This window comes from Ursus americanus, chromosome 33 (genome assembly GCF_024610735.1).
Source record: "Ursus americanus isolate L20-20 chromosome 33, mUrsAme1.1.p, whole genome shotgun sequence".
Classification (NCBI taxonomy): Eukaryota; Metazoa; Chordata; class Mammalia; order Carnivora; family Ursidae; genus Ursus; species Ursus americanus.
In genome coordinates, this window is record NC_142159.1 from 12,770,416 (window position 1) to 12,791,848 (window position 21,433).

Here is a 21,433-nt window from a genome sequence, read left to right on the forward strand (position 1 = left end):
GGTGATGTAGCACAATGCTGTGGAAAAGATGTCAAAGGCTAAAAGAGAAAAACAAAACAAAACAAAGCTTCAGGAGACTATCTTGAAGGACTGGGCACAGGGAATACTTTTTTTTTTTTTTTAAGATTTTATTTATTTATTTGACAGAGACAGCCAGCGAGAGAGGGAACACAAGCAGGGGGAGTGGGAGAGGAAGAAGCAGGCCCACAGCGGAGGAGCCTGATGTGGGACTCGATCCCATAACGCCGGGATCACGCCCTGAGCCGAAGGCAGACGCTCAACGACTGCGCCACCCAGGCGCCCCAGGGAATACTTCTTTAAACAAGATTTTTAAAAAAGTGCTAACCATAAAATAAAGAAGTTGATAAGTTTGACTACAGTTTATTCATGAAAAGTTACCACAAAGAGAGGAAAAAGACAAGTTGCAAAGTGGGAAGAGATATACAATTTAAAAATAGAGCAGACTGGGACGCCTGGGTGGGTCCGTTGGTTAAGCGTCTGCCTTCAGCTCAGGTCATGATCCCAAGGTCCTGGGATCGAGTCCCGCATCTGGCTCCCTGCTCGGTGGGGATCCTGCTTCTCCCTCTCCCCCTGCCTTCCCTTCCCCCTGCTTGTGCTCTCTCTCTAATAAATCAATCAAATCTTAAAAAAAGTAGAGCAGACTGTTTAGTAATGGGTGGGTGTGAGGGAAATAGAAGAATCAAGGATGGCTGAGGGTTTGGGCCTGAAAAACTGGGAGAACAGAGTTGCTTGTCACTGGGTGGGAAAGACTGGGGAGGAGTAGTTTTAGGGGGAAAAAGCAAGAGTGTGCTTTGGGCTGTTTGAGATGCCTGTTAGACATCCTCGTGGAGCTATCAAGTGGGCTGTTGGCCATTTGGGTCTAAAATTTGGGGAGAGATCCGATGATACTCATTTGGGAGTTGCGGCATAGGGATGGCACTTACATCACTGAATTACATGAAGTCACCAAGAGAGTGAGCCCCGATGGCAAAGAAGCCTAAGACCAAGCCCTGAGGTGCTCGTTATTTAGAAGTAGGGAAGGTGCTGAGGAGCCCGCAAAGGAGGCCAAGAAGGAATGGTCACTGAGGTCAGAAGAGCACCAGGAGAGGGTGGGGTCCTGGGGGCCAAGTGAGAATGTATTTCCAGCAGGAAGGAGTGGTGGGCCATGCCCCGTCCCGGTGTACGTGGATGAGATGTGCAAGGATGACTGAGCCGATCTGGAAAGGATGATTTCGTGCAGTGTTGGGGTTGAGGGCCTCCCTGGAGAAGGCTCTAGAGAGACCAGGAAGACAGCACTTTTTTGTTTTGTCTAAATGTTTTGGGGGCAGAAGATCTGTGGATTTGATTTCCACTCACCACTCCCTTGATTCAACTAGAGATTTAAAACACAGAAACAACAACAACAATAAAACCAGGCCATGAGATTAGCAACTAACTCCCCCCTCCCAAGCACTCCCAAATCAGGACACATGGTGGATGTTTAATTGATGTTTATCCTCCGTCCTCCTGCTCCCCCCTCTATCCCAGGATCCGGTCTTCCCGGAAGCCACCACCAACCAGTGGGACAGGGGGCAGACCTTGAAGAAGCCTGTGTGTGGCAGCTCCATCCTCTGAGAACAGAGGGTGGGGACACGGGGTGCGCTTCCATCACCTCTCTCTCTCCCAGCCTCTTCATGGTCCCTTGCCGCCCAGACACAAGAACACGGTCCCTCTGACCCCTCATTATCACCTGTACAGCCCCTGTAAGACTGCCCAACATGGATAGTCCTCATGCCGAAGTCACCCCTTCCCTGGTATACAACTCCTCGTTTTGCCAGATGTCCCTCCACAACCTGGACACAGCCCTGACCCGGAGGGTCATCATGACAACTTGCCCCAGCAGCCCCAGCCCCTCCACAAGTGACCACAATGGTGATGCCCCCCACCTCGTATCCCACTTCCTTTGTTCTTTTTCCTCTGAGCTTTGCTTCTGCTTCGAAGGATGCTCCTGTCTTCCAGCCCACGACTTCCTGTGTAACCCTGGGTGTGTGCATATCCTCCTGTTATGTATCTCATGAATTTCTCTATCACAAGAGAGGTGACAGTTCCTCCGAGCACCCACAGTCCCACAGAACGGGGCTCTCCCACGGTGCTTGAGAGATTGAGGTGAGAAGCAAGTTCCAGGGCAGGAGGGACGAGGTGCAAGAAGGGATCTCCCAGGAATCCACCCTAAGCAAAGCTGAACGCCATCTGGAAGGGGGCGTGGTGCCAGGGACTCGGACAAGGAAGGGACAAGGAAGAGGATGAGAAACAGAGTTGTGGACATGGGCGGTGTGGCCCCAGTCACAGGTCCAGAGAGCCACAGGTCCAGGTCCTGCTTGATGCCTGGAGCTGCAGACTCGCCACGGCCTCTATGGCTGTGCCCAAGGTTATGTTCATGTTCTCCGTGGTAGGGCTGTGATAGGAGTGGTCATGGCTATGGCCGTGGTGCAAATCCTCGTGTGAATGTCCATGGTTCCGACTATGGCTATGCCCGTGCCAGATGTTCTTGGGAGTGTGGCCATGGCCGTGGGCACGCTGGGTTCTTGGTGGAAATCCATCGGAAGTGCCTATGATGGTGGCCATGGAAGTGCTCGTGCAGTGACCATGACCCCCATGTCTGGTTACCAGCAGCCCCGAGGCCACCGAGGTCAGCAGTCCCACAGCCACCCGGGGGCGCCTCAGGCCTCTGGCCATCAAGCGGACCAGAAAGATAGACAGTGACTGGTTTTGACACTTAGCTCCGTACCTCTGTGGGAGCTGCTTCTCTCTACTCGTGCCCTCCGTCCACTTCTATGGGCCTCTCCTCCGTTCCATTCTGTCCCCAACCACATTGTTCCCAAGGCTCTTCCTGAGACAGCACTTTGGAAGAGTTTTGCCATCGAGGAAAACAGAGAGGTAGCACGGTGTCTGAAGGGGCCTGTGTGGTCAATGGAAAGCTTACTTTGTTTGACTTTAATATGAGACAAATTAAATAAATTGAAAGAAGTGTCTGTGGCAGAGAAGACAAGCAGCAGTGGGGATTTGGGGTGAAGTGGAAAAGACGAAATGAGACTGGGCTCTATAGGGTCAAAGATGACAGCGTGCTATGAGTCAAAGAGAACAGAGTGGTAGAACGATTTCTGCTGGGGGCCAGCCAGAGGGGAGAAGCAGACAAACAAAACAAAACAAACACCACCCTCTTCTCCCCTCTGATCTTAACTATGCAGAGCAAACTGCTCGATTCGAAGTCAAGAATACTTGGGGCGCCTGGCTGGCTCAGTCAGTGGAGAATACAACTCCTGATCTAGGGGCTGTGAGTTCGAGCCCCATGCTGGGCGTAGGGATTCCTTCAAAATAAAATCTTTAAAAAACAGAACCCCAAAAACCCCACACAAAGTTGTGAATACTCATACATTAACATTTTTTCCACCTCTTTTCCTCCCATGTGCCTCCCAAGGCAAGAACTGGAAAGCTGGGAAGAATGAATACATTTCTGTTACATTTCTTTGAGATCAATTAAGGCATCACAGCATTTTTTAATGCACCAGGGATCCTGGCAAAATCAAGAGGAGGTTTTGAGCAGGGAGGGGAGCGTCTCTGCTCACACCTGGGCTGTCATCAGACAGAGGGTTTCACTTCACTAGAGACCCGAAGGTCAGTCTTGTTTCCACCTGCTTCTCCCAAAAGTGGGCTGACGGTCACAGTCCGGGACAGTAGTATCTGTTGAAGTGCGGCGGGTTGCTTCTTTGCCAGGGAATTTTCTGTGCAGGGAATGGGTGTTGTAGGACAAAAGGCTACAGAGCTGACACAATGCCGCTGCTGTGTGCTCCCATCCAGTGGGCCTGAGGCAATTCCTGGAGACATTTTTGGTGGGTTACTGCACACCCACAAATAGCTACTTAAAAAAGGGAAAAGAACAAAACTTTACAATTAGAGGGCTATTGAGAAAAGGCATTTAAAAACTAACAGATAACAGATGCGCCTGTTACTTCTTGCCACGGATTGTTACTTCTAAATTGTTTCCCAGCCTCCAGTCTCTCCCACGCCAATCCATGCTGCACACTGTAGCAGGATTAATCTCCGGAAAGCACAGATCTGATCTTGTCACTTCGATGCTCAAGCACCTTCAATGGCTCCCCACTGCCTTTGAAATAAGCGAGCATTGAAGATCCCTTATACTGGAGCCTCTCTTCTCTTCCCTCCCCCTGCCCCCCATCTCCCACTGCTCCCTTGGACATGTGCTGAACTAAAGCTTCTCTCTCCAGTAGGATTCTCTTCCTGATCTGTTTTCTTATCCTCCTACTCTTCCCCTGATTCACTCCAATTCAGTCTTTCACTCTTGGTTTACTTATTTCTTCTGGGGAGCTCTTCCCCTGCCTACCAACCTCTGGGTGGAACGAGGCACTCCGGGTGTACTCGTGAATGTAAGCAAGCGAGAAAGAGCAAGTGAACCGAACAGTCTGCCTTGACTCCCAAGATTTATTCTTGCTTTTCTTTCCCCCCACCTGACCGGTCTTTGACACCATTCCTGGTCTATAAAATTTTTATCCAAACCACACATACTCAGTCACTGGATTCATAAGAAAGTTGACACTGCAGGAAAGAAGGGTCTTTTAAAAAAATGGTTCTGGGTCAGTAGGATGTCTGTATGGAAGAAAGGAATCTTGACCCTACCTCGCACACACACCAAAATCAATTTCAGATGGATTGTGTACTTAAATATGAAAAGCAAAAGAATGAGACTTTTAGAAGAAAACATATGAGAAAAATCTTCAAACCTTTAGGTAGGCAAATATTTCTTTTTTTTTTTTTAAAGATTTTATTTATTCATTTGACAGAGATAGAGACAGCCAGCGAGAGAGGGAACACAAGCAGGGGGAGTGGGAGAGGAAGAAGCAGGCTCCCAGCGGAGGAGCCCGATGTGGGACTCGATCCCGGAACGCCGAGATCACGCCCTGAGCCGAAGGCAGACGCTTAACGACTGCACCACCCAGGCACCCCAGTAGGTAAAGATTTCTTAAACAGGATACAAAAAGCTCTAATTATAAAGGAGAACATTGGTAAATTACCATTCAGGTTAAGAAGTTATTTTCATTAAAACACACCATTAAGAGATTTAGAAAGGCAGACACAATAGAGCAATACTAGAGAAAATCAATGAAACCAAAATTGGTTCTTTATAACAATTAATAAAATTAACAAACCTTTAACTGAACTGATCAAGAAAAAAGAGAGAAATACTCAAATTACTAAATCAGAGATGAAAGAGGAAACATTATTGATCTTTCAGAAATAAAAAGAATTGTAATACTACAAAAGATTGTGTGCCAACAAACTAGCTAACCTACATGGAATGGACACAGTCCTAAAAAGCCACAAATTACCAAAACTGACGGAAGAAGAAATATAAAATCAGAATAGACCTACAACAAGTAAAGTGACTGAATTAGTAATAGTAACTTAAAAAAATCTTTCAACAAAGAAAAACCCAGACCCAAATAATCGGATGGTTTTACTAATAAATTCTACGAAATGTTTAAAGAATTCACACCAACGCTTTGAAGAGGAAATACTTGCCAACTCATTCTATGAGGCCTGTATCACTCTGATGCCAAAACAAAGACATCACAAGAAAATTATAGAACAGTATTTTCTTAGAGTATAGATGCAAAAATCCTCAAAAAAAATATGCAAAAAAAAAAAAAATCTAGCAACATAGAAAAAGAATCTTATACTAGGACTGAAATTTATTCCAGCAATGGGAGGGGAGGTTGGTTTAACACATGAAAACCTATCGATGTAGTATATATATACCATATTAATAAGCTACAAAAACAATATGATCATCTTATGCAGAAAATCATTTGACAAAATTCAACTCCCTTTCTTGATAAAAGCACTTAAATTAGGAATACAGCTAAATTTCCTCAACCTAACAAAGACCATCTATCAACACAGCTAACATCATACTTAATGGTGAAAGACTGGCCATTTCCCCCCTGAGATCAGGAAGAAGACAAAGATGTCTGCTCTAACATTTACATTCAAAATAGTACTGGAAGTTCTAACCAGAGCAGTTGGGCAAGAACAAGAGATAAAAAGCATCCAAATTGTAAAGGAAGAGGTGAAATGGTCTCTAATTACATGACATGATTTTATATGTAGAAACCCTAAAGATCTTACAAAAAAACTATCAGACCTAATAAAGAAATTCAGCAAAGTTGCAGGATATGAAATCAACACACGAAAACCACGCTAGGAATTTATAACCTAAAGAGGAAATCAAGAAAACAATTTCATTTATAATAGCATCAAAAAGAATAAAATACTTGGGAATAAATTTTAAAAAACAGTGCAAGACTTAAGCAATCAAAACTACAAAATTTCACTGAAAAAAATTAAAGAAGATCAAAATAAATGGGAAGTCATTCCATGTTCATGGATCAGAAGACTTAATATTATTAAGATGGCAATACTTCCAAAATGATCTAGAAGTGCAATGCAGTCCCTATCAAAATCTCAGCTGCCATTTTTGAAAAAGTGACAAGCTTGTACTAAAATTCATGTAGAGATGTAAGGGACCCAGAATAGCCAAAATATTTTGAGCAAGAAAAAAAAAAGAAAGAAAGAAGACTGGACAAAGTTGGAAGACTCACATGTCCAAATTCCAAAACTTGCTACATATCAAGAGAGTGTGGCATAAGAATAGAAATATAGATCAATGAGATAGAATTCAGAGTCCGGAAATACACCCTTATATTTATGGTCAATTAATTTTTTTTTTAAAGATTATTTATTTATTTATTCAACAGAGAGAGAGAGACAGTCAGCGAGAGAGGGAACACAAGCAGGGGGAGTGGGAGCGGAAGAAGCAGGCTCATAGCGGAGGAGCCTGACGTGGGGCTCGATCCCACAACACCGGGATCACGCCCTGAGCCGAAGGCAGACACTTAACCACTGTGCCACCCAGGCGCCCCCTATGGTCAATTAATATTTGATAAGGGTACCAAGACAATTCAATGGGATTAAAATAGTCTTTTCAACCGATGATGCTGGGACAATAGGATACCCACATGCGAAAGATGAAATTGGATCCCTATCTCACACCATATACAAAGATTAATTCAAATTGGGTCATATATGTAAATGTAAGAGCTAAAACTATAAAACTCTCACAAGAGAACATAGGAGTGAATATTCATGATCGTGGATTTTGGCAATGGTTTCTTAAATATGATACCAAAAGCACAAGTGACAAAAGAAAAAAAAATAGATAAACTGGATTTCATTCAAATGAAAAACTTCTGGGCTGCAAATGTGAAAGTGAATGAAAGTAAAAAGGCAATCCACGGAATGGGAGAAAGTGCTTGCAGATCATATATCCAGTAAGGGACTTGTAACCAGAGTATATAGAGAATTCTTACAAGTCAATAATTGTGATTTAAAAGAACCCAAGTAACCCAATTTAAACACGGGCAAAGGATTTGAAGTGGCATTTCTTCAAGAGTGATGTAAAACGGCCAATATGCATATGCAAAGATACTCAACGTCATCAGTCACTAGGCAAATTCAAACTGAAATCATAATGAGGTACCATTATATATTTATTTTTATTTTTTAGTTTTATTTATTTATTTGACAGAGATAGAGACAGCCAGCGAGAGAGGGAACACAAGCAGGGGGAGTGGGAGAGGAAGAAGCAGGCTCATAGCGGAGGAGCCCGATGTGGGGCTCGATCCCACAACGCCGGGATCACGCCCTGAGCCGAAGGCAGACGCTCAACCGCTGTGCCACCCAGGCGCCCCGAGGTACCATTATATAACCACAAGTTTGGCTGTGATAAAAAAGATGGACAATAAAATGTTAGCAAGGATGCTGGAACCCTCATCTGTCACTGGTAGAAATGTGAAATGGTGCAGCCACTTCCGAAGACAGTTTGGCCTTTTCTCCAAAGATTACACGGTGTTGTCATACAGCGCAGCGACTCCACTGCTCAGGCACGGGCCCCGGAGAACTAAGACGTATGTCTACACCAAGCTCGTACAGGAATATTCACCGCAGCGGTTTTCATAATAGCAAAAAAAAAAAAAAAAAAAAGAAAGAAACAATCCAAATGTCCATCAGCCAGACACTGGAAAACAAACTGTAGTGTAGCCATATAATGGCGGAACATTCACCCACAAAAAGGAAGGGAGTCCTATTTCATGCTACAACGTAGATGAACCTTGAAAACATTACGCTGAGTGAAGGGTGTCAGTCATAAAAGGCCACATATTGTCCGACTGCATTAATGTGAAATGTCCAGAATAGGACAATCCATAGATAAAATGTAAATTAGTGGTTGTCAGGGTCTGGGTAGAGAGGGCTATGGGAAGTATGTGCCAATGGGTAAGGAGTTTCTTTTGGGGGTGATGAAAATGTTCGGAATTTGATGAGTGGTGACAGATGCACAGCTCCATGCATGTCCGAACAACCGCTGACTTGTCTATTTTTAAAGGGTAAATCTGATGGCATATAAATTATATCTCAAAAAGCTGTTATTAAAATAAAGATAAGCCACAGGTAACAAAGACAAAAGACATATCCAGAATGTATATAAAACTCCTACCAGTCAATGATGAAAAAGGAAGACAACCAAAACCAAAAAAAGGGTCAAGTGGAAAAGTCACTTCACAAAAGATGAAATCTAAAGGGCCAATAAACATACAAAAAAGGGGGGCACCTGGGTGGCTCAGTCGGTTAAGCGTCTGCCTTTGGCTCAGGTTATGATCTCAGGGTCCCCGGATGGAGTCCTGCATCAGCCTCCCCGCTCAGCAGGGAGTCTGCTTCTCCCTCTCTCTCTGCCCCTCCCCCTCACCTTCCCCCCGCCCCCCGCTCGTGCGCGCATTCTCTCTCTCTCAAATAAATAAATTAAATAATTAAAAACCAAGCAAAAAGCATACGAAAAAGGGACCAGTTCCACTGATCATCAGAGAATTTGATAATTTGATTAAAAGCATCATGAGAGACCACTGTGGCACATCACAGTGACTGAAATTCGAGATTCTGAAAATATCCTAGTGTAAGGGAAGGATGTGGAGCAGGTGGAACACCCATACCCTACTGGGGGGAGGGGGATGTAAGATGGCGCAACTCTGTTTGGCGCTGCTGACGAAGGCCTATATCCGTATACCCTGTGTACTCCTCAACTGGAAATACTCCCCACAGAAATACGTACATGACCACCAAACTGTTCGTAGCAGTCCTACTTGTCCCAGGACAAACTGGGAACAACTTCTTTTTTTTTTTTTTAAAGATTTTATTTATTTATTCAACAGAGAGAGAGACAGCCAGCGAGAGAGGGAACACAAGCAGGGGGAGTGGGAGAGGAAGAAGCAGGCTCCTAGCGGAGGAGCCTGATGTGGGGCTCGATCCCATAACGCCGGGATCACGCCCTGAGCCGAAGGCAGATGCTTAACCGCTGTGCCACCCAGGCGCCCCTGGGAACAACTTCTATGTGCGTCCAACAGTAGAGCGGATAAACAACGTGCATCACGTGACGAAGACGACCACCATGAGCTCAAGGATCTTCAGCTACAAGTGACAATACGAGCAACTATTACAAGTGCCATGTTGTGTGAAGGAAGCCAGGAGCAAAAGAGTTTGCACTATGATTCTACTTCTAGACAAAATTGTCCTAGGGAGGTAGAAGCCAGGATGCTGGTGACCTTTTGTGGGACGTGAGGAGGGTAAGGGGAGGAAGGGAGCTTCTGGGATGCTGGTAGTGCTCCTGCTTCATTTGCATGCTGGTTACACAAGCGAGCTCAGTTTGTGAACATTTTGCGAGCTGCGCACATATGTGTGTGTGTTGTACTTCGATAAAAAACTTTACTTAAAAAAAATCCTCCCCCCCAACAAAAAATCCTCCCCATTCTTCCAGGTCCTTTTAAAATACTTCCTCGTTAACATTCAGAAGGTCTCTGAGATACATGTCGTTGAGGGCAACTCTATCTTCTCTATGATTCCATAGCACTTTGTGGATCCCTTGATCCTTAGCGTCAGCCGGAAGCACGTGTAAGGACAGAGCAAGAGCTTTGGAGACCCAGGTTCTGGTGCCGGCCACTTCCGAGGCGGGCGGCCATGAGCCAGGCCCCCACAGCCACACCGCACTTCAGTACTGGCAGCAGGAAGGGACTGCCGATTGAAGCAGGAAACGGAATCAGGTAGTTGCTGGAATTTCCAGAAGGCTAGAACCAGGCTCAGGGGTATGCTGTTGGGTATGGTGCCTAAAATCACACTGAAGAGCCAGTGGTATAGACACCATGACTGTTGCTGTCAAACTAAGCTCACCTAGCCAACTCCGGGATCCAGGGCTGGCCTCGAGAATGGGCCTGCATGCTGCTAGACCCCCGGCTGTTGCTGCCTCTTGAAAGGCAGCAAGCCAACCTACCCGCCCCCCAGCATATTTTGCACCGTTCCTCTCCCTTGATGTTACCAACTTCGGGCTTCCAAGTCCACAGCGGGGGGGGGGGGGGCCTGACTGGCAGGGCCTTGGTCCTCTGCCCTCACCCTAGCAGCAAGGGACTCCGGGAAGATGCGTGTCTGTCCTTCTCCGCTTTTTACAGCAGGGGGTGGTCTTGCTTCTTAAAGTAGCACACTCCCCAAACACAAGAAAGGCCACCACAAGGTGCCACCTGTGCACTGCATCACCCAATGACATGTTACCTCCCTGTGCCTTTTTCCTCATCCTCAAAGCAGAAATCGTGATGGCTCTTACACATGGCGGTTGTAACGGTTAGAGGGGCCGGTGGGCATCAAAGGCCCATCCCATAACTAGAACACACCAGGACCTCAGTTAATGGTAAACTTCAGTATTGGGGACTTGGGTTGCACTCTAAGGTCTACTTCACTCCCAGGGGTCCCCAAACCTCGACAAGTCAACGCGTCTGGTGCTCAACAGCAGGCTCGGAAATGGGATTCCTTTTGTAACAGTTCATCCAGCTAACGAGTCTTCTCACCCTTGGAAAGGCCTGTCGCTGGCGGCCCACCTTTCCCGTCACCCTCTAGCAGTGAGAGCGTGGTGTTTGCAACAGCGCAGGCTTTTCCGCAGGACCCTGTTTACGTTGTTAGGGAAAAGAAGTTCTTGGAAAAGGTATTCGTTAACTCTAACTAAATTGAAGTCAACTCAACGAATGTTTGATGTAAGTCTCTTTATTTTTAGACATTTTTCTTTAGATGTTTAATATCTTTTATTGATTCAGTGGCCGAATAAGGCGGCATCCGCTCAGTTAGGAAAGGCACCTGTCAGAAGTGAAATACTCCACTGTGTTGCGAGATCCCTGTCCCAGGAGACCGGCCGCAGACTCCTTGAGAGTGGGGACCGTGACAATGTGTTTAGTAGCACCTCGACTTGCACATAGGAGCCCTTAAATGATGTTTATTGAGTTATCTTCATTAGTAAAAACAAAACACTAAAACCCCTTTCTTGGCCTCCCCTTACCTCGCTACCTCTCCCCCCTACTCCACTTCCAAGCTTTCATTTAGCAAAAGAACATATAACAAGGGATAATTCCTCTAGTAATTCCAGGAAGATTCCAGTATGGGCAGAAGAGTTTGGTTTTAGGGATGGAACATTCCAAACAAACAAACAAAAATTTTTTCTAAAGCAGAACACTTCAGGGAAACATATCTATTTGGGGTTTGAGTCCTTCAGGAAATGGCTTTCCCTGGTGGGATGGCATTCCATCCCTTGCTCCTTGGGCATAAGGTTTACAGGAAATGAAACAGGAATCCTTAAAGCTTTGATGGGCTCTGAAAGGGGTCCTTTGGCCCCAATCATGGGAGCCCAAAGGGGGCTATCAAAGTAGCTTTGCCCCTATTGTCAGTTTGGAAGCCAGACTCCTGACCTCTGCTCTCAGACACATGGACAAGCCTGTCCTCCTGTTTGGCCCATAAAAGAACCCATGTTTTTTGAGCCAGGATGTTAGGGAAGAATGTGGTACGACAGAGAGAGGGACTCTGGAGTCAAAGACGTGGGTTTGTGCCTTCTCTTTGCAACTTAACTACCTGTGTGACTGTGGACAAGTACCTCTCTCTTGGAGTTTGCAATTCTTACCTGCCAACAGAACAAATAATTCCTCCCAGGGTTATTAAGAAAAATAAGTCCAATGAGATAATTTCTGTGAAAGCATCTTGCCAAGTACCTGGTTGCTCGGTGGATATTTAAACACAGTAGGGAGAAAAGATGTTTGGGGAGGAAGAATTTGCCAGTATTTTTCTAGACTTATCCAAGTAAGCATTTTTATAGTGGGATGACATGACTCTGTGACCTTGGGTCAGGCTTCTTACCTTCCTGACCCTCAATTTGCCCTCAGAAGAGATTTCTGACTCCAAGAGGAAGAGACCCCTAGAATTTGAGGTTAAAGGTCAGAGTGTGTCATTTTCTGCAACAGAATAAAGATTTATTACCTTGTTTCCAAGATGCCTTCAATTGTAAGGTGCACAATTGATTAAACAACAGCTTTTGGAGAGAGAAAAAAATACTACATTAATGGACCTATCCATTTTAAGACATATTCTGATTTCAGAATCATTAACATGGGAACAAATATGTCTCACAATTGAAGAAATACTGTAACAAGAATGCTGGCTCTCATTTATTAAGTGTCTCCTGAGTGCCAGGCACCACCCGAGCTACTCTACCAAGTTCTTGACTAATTAAAGTAAGTCTGTGAGTCTTACGGTTAGCAAACCCGATATGGAGCGCTCACGTGACTCTTCCAAGGCCACACAACCAGGAGGTAGGGCTTGGAAGGCAAGCTTTCTTAATTTCAAAATGCTTTCCCCTCTCAATAGATTGTTCTCTGGGCTAAGGAGATCAGCTCTGTACAGAAAAATGGTTTGCGAATGTGGTGCTTTGAATGTTCCCTGAATCTCTGCAAGGTGATTGGGAAGGACACAGGTAACTGGGAAGGACACAGGTGACTGGGAAGGACACAGATAATATAAACGGAGTTGTAATCTTATCAGTCTCTAATACTGGTCCTTGGAGGGAAGGTGTGACCTGGAGAGAGAGAGGATTGCTCAGAATTCAAACAGAGGGAAGCCAAGAAATGAGACTTGAGTCAGGCTCAATCCAGCCCCAGAGGGAGAGGAGGGGCTCTGACCCCGCCCCAGGACACCGCAATAGGCTTTTGCCCCAGAGGCCATCATTCCTCAAGGTCACCCTATTCCTTCTCCTCTGACTCTTTACTAAATGAAGTAGAAAACTTTCGAGAACAATTGTCTTTCCCATAACCTTTCTTAAAGACAGAGAAATCTGCTGACCGTTTGCACGAGCTAGCTAGCGGTCACCTAGTCCCGGAACAAGTTATAAATTAACAAGCTGGTTTTGGGTTAGTTAGCCCAAGTGAGTTCCCCTGTGCCTGATGAATGGCATTGAACGTTTTGAGCAGAGTATAACCCTTATTCTGATAGGACCCCAGTGGCAGACCCTGCTCTCGGGAGCTGCTCTGACCCCCGACTCCTGACCAGAAGACTCCTGGGCTGTCTGTCTAGCAACTGTGTTTGGGAGAGAGAGCCACACCCACTTCAGTGGATTCCCAACAGAGCTCTACCTCATCAGAGCACAAAAGAATGTCCCACAGCTTTTTGCAAGGGTGGCACCAGGGACAGGGACACAGCTAGGGTGGGGCAGGGCAGGGTTGGGGGTTGCCTGAAGCATCCGGAATTGCATGAGATGCCCCTTGTTGACCCAACCGGAAGGAATTCATAGTGAAGCTGCCAGAGGAGAAATGTGCGTCTGGGTCTTGACTGGAGAAGGCTCTTTGGACGGTGGCCAAGAAAGCACCAAGGTGGGGGGGGGTCACCGAGTATCCACGTGGACGTCAACAGGGCTGAAGGTCACAGTAGCAGGGTGTTGGCTGCTGTTGTTGTTTGGGCCCAAGGCAGAAGGGGAGGCTGGCTTGGGCCCCTTGGGCTCCAGCTCCCGCCTCGTCCTCATTTTCCTGGAATGAGATAGGCATGCATGCTTGAGTCTTCCATCTTGTGTGCCCTAGGATTTGGGCTCTGGCAAGGAGATTAAGGCAGATCATCATGAAATCACGTTGCTTGATTCCCAACCACAGAATTTTACAACTGGAAGGGACCTTGGACGTCAGCTACCTGTCCCTTTCATTTTTTGTGGCACCTCGATTAGATATTTCATTTTATTTTCCTCCCCCCTAATGACTGAGTAAAGTGTCAGATAGGTGATTACATGACAGACAAAACGAAGATACTATGATCTTTTTTCTGTTCAAAGTTGTCGTGTGAGTTAAATCTTGCAGTTTCAATATGCTTGCCAAGTCGATTGCTAGAAATATCTTAAGAACTTTTGGCATAGTTGAGAAGAGAATGGACTTGAAATGTATATCCTAGCTTTCATTTCATATGCCAGAAGATTCAATGACTACAACAATCATTAATTCTAACGTCTACATGAAATTTCATCTTGTTGACCTAACGTAACACCTTTTTTTTTTTTAATTTCAAATGTTCAGAAAAGTGTCACAAATAGTACAATTAATACCTGAGTATCCTTTACAGAAAGATTCACTGATTGCCAGCAGTTCGCTACATTTGCCTGCTTTGCGTGTGTCCCTCTCCATTTATACGCGCGTGCACACACACACAGACATATACACAGAGCGTTTTTCTGAACTACTTGAGTCGGTTGCAGACGTCATGCCACCTCCCCGCTAAATACTCCTCAAAACAAGGGCATTCTCCACGTTACCATCACTCAGTTGTCCCACTTGGAGAACCTTCCATTTTAAAATGACAAAATCGAGGTACAGAGAGGTTAAGTGACTTGCCTGCCTCTCTCAGTTGCAGCCCAGGCATCATTGTAAACAGGGTGGGGTGGGTGGAGGCTCCATCCAAATTACAACCTAGGAAAGGGGCTCAGAGCTCCAGCGCTGAGGGACAGGAATGAAGGGCAGACATTGTGGTTGGATGCCACTTCCTGGCCTGGGACAGATCCAAATTGTAATACCCTCAAAATTTCAAAAATAACTTATAAAGTGTTATTATTATTACATATAGTGATGGGAGTATTTTCTTTGAAACCACATATACTGGGTTTAAATCCCAACTCTCCCACTGAGGTTGAGTAACCTCGGACTTGTTGGCTCGTTTTCCAGTGTGTGTTTCACACCTATAAAATTGGGGGATATAGAATTACCCACCTGGTGGGGTTGTAGTGAGGATTAAATGAGTTAACACATGCAAGGAGCTTAGAATCATGCCTGGCACATAGTAAGAGGTCAATATATGTATCTATTATACATATATAATAGACACATATATTATATACATATATAATATAAAGCATATAACATGTTTTATAAATAACATTATTATAAAAACAATGCATGTTTGCACCGCCTCAAAAATAAAGAAGTATACCCCCTCCCCCTGCAAAAACCAACCAACCAACCAGCAATCCCATCATGCAGACACACTGGTTTTAACACCTTGCCGTGTATCATCTGAATCTTCCTTGGTTGTGTGTGTGTAACCCGCATGTATAATCATAACACACATATTATTTTTGTAAACTTTGCCGATACATTGTAAACAGCTTTCCTCATCAATGAACCCACTTCTACAATATCTTTTTCTTTTTTTTTAATGGCTTCCAAGTTTTCTATGATGTGGTTGTGTTTATAGTCTATTTTGATTTCTCGCCTGGGAAGAATAGACTTCTAGCAAAGTTGTGACTTCGAGGCGCTAACACAACATTTATTCTTTATGCAATCACATGATATTATTTCCTCTTATTTGGTCCCAGAAAGTGGAGTTGGGGGTGCAGGCATTCCAGTATTTGTCCTCTCAAATACCTTGGTGATCTGTTCAACACAACCTAGCAGAGGCTCCCCGAGAGAAAAGGATTGGAACATATTCCTCTGTTACCCTAAGTTACTTTACCACAGTGCTCAAGGCCATTAGCATCTCATGATCATTATTATATTTAACAAATATTTCTGCAAGTACAAAAATATTTGGTCACCATGAAGTTCCTACGGAGAACGGATGTTAGAAAAGGACCCACAGAGGGTTAGAGCGTTTGATGATGGACTCATGGATGCTGCGGGGCACGCGGCTGGCGCCCACAAGCGTCAGTTCCCATTCATTCTGACATCACCGAAGGGACGAGACCATCAGAGCCCAGGGCACCCCATACCTGTTGTACATCTTCAGCAGGATGAGAACCACGGTGAAGATGACGATGACAATTACCACAATGGCAGCAACGATGGCTCCAGAACCTACGAGGAGAGGGGTGGAAATGGCAAACGTGCAAACTGAAATGAAGGAAGGCATCCAGAGACTGGGACGGGGACCTCCACCCGGCACCTCGCATCCTCATTGGATCAGGCGGGGAGAGAATGTGCTGTCCTAGCACCCTGACTGCTGACCCCACGACAGAGACCCATCTGGAATGGCAGGGCACCCCTCCCGCCAGTGGGGCGTGGAGGGCACTGTCCTCAGCACATCACCTGCCAAAATCCTGTCTCAGGCTGTCTTGTTGTTATCAGTCCTGACACAGCGTTCAACTTCCTTTGCGAAACAGGCAAGCAAAACACCCTTCCCTCTTTTTGATAATACAAAAGTAGTACGTAATTTTGTAGTTCACTTTGAAAATTCAAATATAAGCAAAAAAAGAGAACTCATTGCCCTAGGAACCACTGATCATCTACACATATATACATTCACCGATGCGTTCACGTATATGCATATATGCATATTAAATACCTCTCTACCCACATTTTTTGAGTAATTTATTTTTTTTATTTCTTTTTTTAAAAGATTTTATTTATTTATTTGACAGATAGAGACAGCCAGCGAGAGAGGGAACACAAGCAGGGGGAGTGGGAGAGGAAGAAGCAGGCTCATAGCGGAGGAGCCTGATGTGGGGCTCGATCCCATAACGCTGGGATCACGCCCTGAGCTGAAGGCAGACGCTTAACAACTGCGCCACCCAGGCGCCCCTTTTGAGTAATTTATTAATCTTATGTCTGAAAATCCACCTTAAGGAAATAGTCATAAAAGTGGAAAAGCATGCACTTGATAACAATGGAACCGTGTTCCATGTACAGTTTTACAACCATATCCTAATCATCTTCCATGTAATCACATTGTTTTTCGTGACTTTTGATGGCTACACAGTCCTCCATTGTTTGGATGTGCCATAATTTGTTTACCAATTCTGTACTGAGGATATTTATGTTGTTTTCAATTTTATACCATGAAAAACAAGGCTATAATGAATGTCCTTGTGGCTTAATATCTCAGATTCTAATTTCAATATCGGCACCCAGTCCCCATGGCCACCTCTAACTCTGTGTTCAAGATCAACGTCCTTGTGGGAATGGAAATTGAAAATGCAAAAAAACATAAAGGGGGGTCATACTTTAAGCCAATCTATTTAATTCTGGGGAGTTTATCTTAAGGAATAATCCTAAATACAGAAAAAGCTGTATGAATGAAGATGTTAATTACAACGTTATTTAAATTCTAAATACGGGAACGGTTCAATAAGGTTTGCCATGCCTGGGGCACCTGGGTGGCTCAGTCGGTTAAGCGTCTGCCTTCAGCTTAGGTCATGATCCTGGAGTCCCAGGATCAAGCCCCACATTGGGCTCCCTGCTCAGCAGGGAGTCTGCTTCTCCCTCTGCCCCTCGCCCCACTCTCATGCTCTCTCTCTCTCAAGGAAGTAAATAAATAAATAAAATCTTTAAAAAAAAAAGGTATGGCATGCCTACCCCATGAAATATTATACTATAATTTGAATAATGTGAGGAAAAGAGAATATGATACTATGTACACACCCACATATGCACATTATGTTGCAACCATTAAAATACGTGCATACAAGCATAATGGTGAGTAAAAGAAGCCAGATATAAAAGGGTATGTATGGTGTTTCCATTTCCATAATGCTCAAAACCAGAACTAATGTCTGGCGGCAGAAGTCAGAACAGCGGGATCCCTTGACCAGGTGGGGACGGTGTGGCAAGGGGCGCTAGGACTCCTGGGATACTGGTGCTGGTCCACTTCTTGATCTGCGGGCTGGTTACACAAACGTGTTCATTTTGTGAAAATTCACCGAGCTGTGCACTTAGGATTTGTGCATTTTCTTCAAATGCGTGTCATGGTCTTATGAAAAGACTAAATAAAAACAAGAACAAAACTATGTCCAAATATTCACAGGAAGAATGACGGGAAGGAAAGAAAAAGGGGCTGGGGTGGGGAATCTGTCTTGGAATAACTTGTTTTTTGTTTCCTTCCTGGGGAGTCCTGTGGTGATGCTTTAAGCCACGGTTTTTCAACCTTGTCTGGATAACCCTTTGCTGTGGGGACTGTTGTGTGCCCTGCACAACATCTAGAAGCATCTCTGGCCTCCCCTCACTAGACCCCATTAATACCGCTTCTTCCTCCCCGCCAGCTGCGACAAGTGTCCAAACATTGTCATATGCTCCCCCGGCAGTAAAGTGGCCAGATAAAGTACTGGATACCTAGTTAAGTTAGGATTTCTGACAAAACATAAATAATGTTTGGTATGTCTCAACTATTGATTGCATGGCACGGCCTTATACCAAACAAATACTGCTTCTCTTCAATTCAATTTTAACTGGGTGCTCTGTATTTTACTTTCAAAATCTGGCAATCTTATCTAGGGGGCAGAATCGTCTCGCTGAGAACCACTACTTTTAGTTAAATAAAAGCAGACTCATTCCCATCTGCTGACAGAGATTCGATCTACCCTGCATTTCCTTTCAGAACTGTTCCGGCCTATGTCAGCAGGCCTGGCAAGGAACAGGCTGACACGCGGGACCCTGTCCCAAGAGTGACCCTTGCTGGATCTCCACGGAGGACACACGTCCTACCAGTAATCGGCTTCCTGCCAGGACCTCGGGCTGGGGCTGTTATCACCGGGGACACACTCGCGTGTGTCGGGAGTCCTGTTCCACGGGCAGGGGTATGTGCCAGATCAACAGGAATGACGGAAATGGGCCCAACTTGCCCTAATGTGATTCACTGGCTTTCTGAAGAGTGGCTGTTAAGTTTTTCCTTGCAGGGACCCCGTTATTCCTGGCAGATGTCTCCCCCGGACTACTCCCACCTACACTTATTTACTCCTTTGTGAATTGATGGGATGTTTTTACCTTCCAAAAATTGTATGACTAGTATGAAAGTAGTTACATTTTAAGGTGACTCGTTTAGGGACATCTTACAGGAGATTCAACTGTCCATTGCCCTCTAGACCCCAGAACTCCCTGATGATAATAGTTGTCACAGCAGTAATGATCGTAATAATACTCATTAAGTAGTTCGTGTGCATCGAGGCTACTCTAAGCTCCTTACGTGGATCACCTAGCTTAGTCCTCACACCGTTAACGTGTGTGATGCTAATGGTAGCTTCGTTAATATCCCCATCTTACAGACAAGGAAACAGACACAAAGCAGTGAGGTCATATGCCCAAGGTCGTGGTGGGCATAGGGTAGAAGGGAGACTGGGACCCAGAGCCCACACTCTTGACCTCTACACCAGGAGCTGACCGCAGTCCTCGTCCCACCATCCCTCCCCTGGCCGCCAAGCCACGTTGACCTTACTCTTATACAGAAAGTCCTCTTCTCTGGTGGTCACGTTCAAGGAGAAGAAGGTAGTACCCCCCAAAGGGGTGGCTGTGGTCATCTCGATCCTGGGAAGAACAAAGACGAAATTTCGTTTAACACCGGCGCGAGCTTTACAATGCCTGTATGATACCTCTTTTGTCTTCCCCTGGATGCCTGGAGAAGAGTCAAGCAGGCGGCTTCTCTTGGCGGCAAGTAAATACAAGGCCTTTGACCATGTCCTATGAAGAATTAAAAACAACGTCTGACATGTGTAAAGAACTTCATTGTTCAAAACAGCTTAAATTAATCCAACAACATTTATTAAATTTTTCCTAACTAGGTGTCACCCAGAATGTCCAAACTGATCTTCTAGAAAACTGTGCGAGGGAGGCTACGATTGTCATTTTACAGATGGAACTGAAGCCCCCAAAGCTTCGCGGAGCCCCAAGTTTGAATTTAACCCAGGACAGCCATCTCCCGTGCTGGTGGGATTCTCAGCATGTCGCGACGATGCCTGTTTTCAGAAGCTTTGCAATCTAAGGCGGCAAACATACATCAATAAATACATAAATACATCAGTAAATACACAAGCGAGCAGCTGGAAAATTTAACTATGTTATTAAGCAGTCCGTGACATGAGCCGTCCCTGGGCTGTGGAGGATGGCTTCAAGGAAAAGCTAAATCTGAATGGGCCTTGAGAGGGGGACACGGTCTGGGATGGCAGGACAGAGAACTAAGGCCGGGCTGCACGAAGCCCTCAGTGGGAAGAGGGCTGAGTGTCCACCAGGCACCAGGCTCTGTCACAGGCGCCTTCACACACTCTGTCGGCTCACCCGTTCATCTTCTCAATTGTCACGTTCTGCTGCTGAGCAAATTGAGTCTCCGAGCGGTTGAGTGAAGGGACGAAAGTCACACAGCGAGGAAGACGCAGAGCTTGGACCCAAACATCTTCTCCGAATGCACCGTATAGCTTCTTTCCCTGACGGCGGCGGGGACCAAATCCACAGGCCTGCGATCTTACACTTGAGGAGTGAGCGGGGGGTACGCGGTTACTGCGATGTCACGCCACCAGGCACAGGTGTCGAGATCGTCCCCCAAGAAGCATATTCTGAGCATATGTTGGTACCACACTTGCTCTGAACGACAGGCATGGAGAAGCGGAGGGACACGAACGAGGTTTCTCTACTTCAGGCAGCAGTTTTACGACGGCCGCTGACAGTTCACAGGCTGGTGAAGGATGGCCACCAAGAAAAGAATGATCCGGGCCTATCTGTAATGCTAAGAAGCCATAAGGCTTCACCATGGTCACTCTGCCTTCTGGAGAAGAGATACTCTATACATCTAACACGATATTTGTACACAAATTTGTTTTCTTGTTTAAAGAAGATTTAATTAATTTATTTGAGAGGCAGAGAGAGAGCGTATGCACAAGCAAGGGGAGCAGCAGAGAGAGAGGGAGAAGCAGACTCCCCGCTGAACAGGAAGCCCAATGCGGGGCTCGATCCCAGGACCCTGGAATCATGACCTGAGCCGAAGGCAGACGCTTCACCGACTGAGCCACCCAGGCACCCAATTTGTTTTCTTTTTAAAATAAATATTTTTAAATTATAAATAATAATGTAAAGGAGCCCATGTATGCAGCACTCAGACTGAACAAATGTTCATGATCATATCCTGCTCAGTTCTTTATGAAGGAAGAAAAGTGAGACTCCATTGAAATTTTTTCTACTCGACCTCTACCTCATTTCCTCCCTCCCCCGAAGTAACCACTACCTAGGCCATTAGTGTGTAT

General features: G+C 45.4%; 1 protein-coding gene across 5 annotated transcripts in view; it reads right to left on the minus strand.

The window, feature by feature from the left end:
• Positions 1 to 11,172: 11,172 nt before the first annotated feature.
• Positions 11,173 to 21,433, minus strand: part of NCMAP (non-compact myelin associated protein) — a 39,828-nt gene continuing 29,567 nt past the window's right edge. For all 5 annotated transcript variants that reach the window (XM_045782205.2, XM_045782200.2, XM_045782203.2 and 2 more), the window contains 3 exons: positions 19,639 to 19,727; positions 16,205 to 16,289; positions 11,173 to 13,985 (listed from right to left, as the gene is read on the minus strand). In XM_045782205.2, the coding sequence (XP_045638161.1) occupies positions 13,844 to 13,985; positions 16,205 to 16,289; positions 19,639 to 19,720 (309 nt within the window). In that variant the 5' untranslated portion in view covers positions 19,721 to 19,727 and the 3' untranslated portion in view covers positions 11,173 to 13,843. The remainder of the gene's footprint in view (positions 13,986 to 16,204; positions 16,290 to 19,638; positions 19,728 to 21,433) is intronic.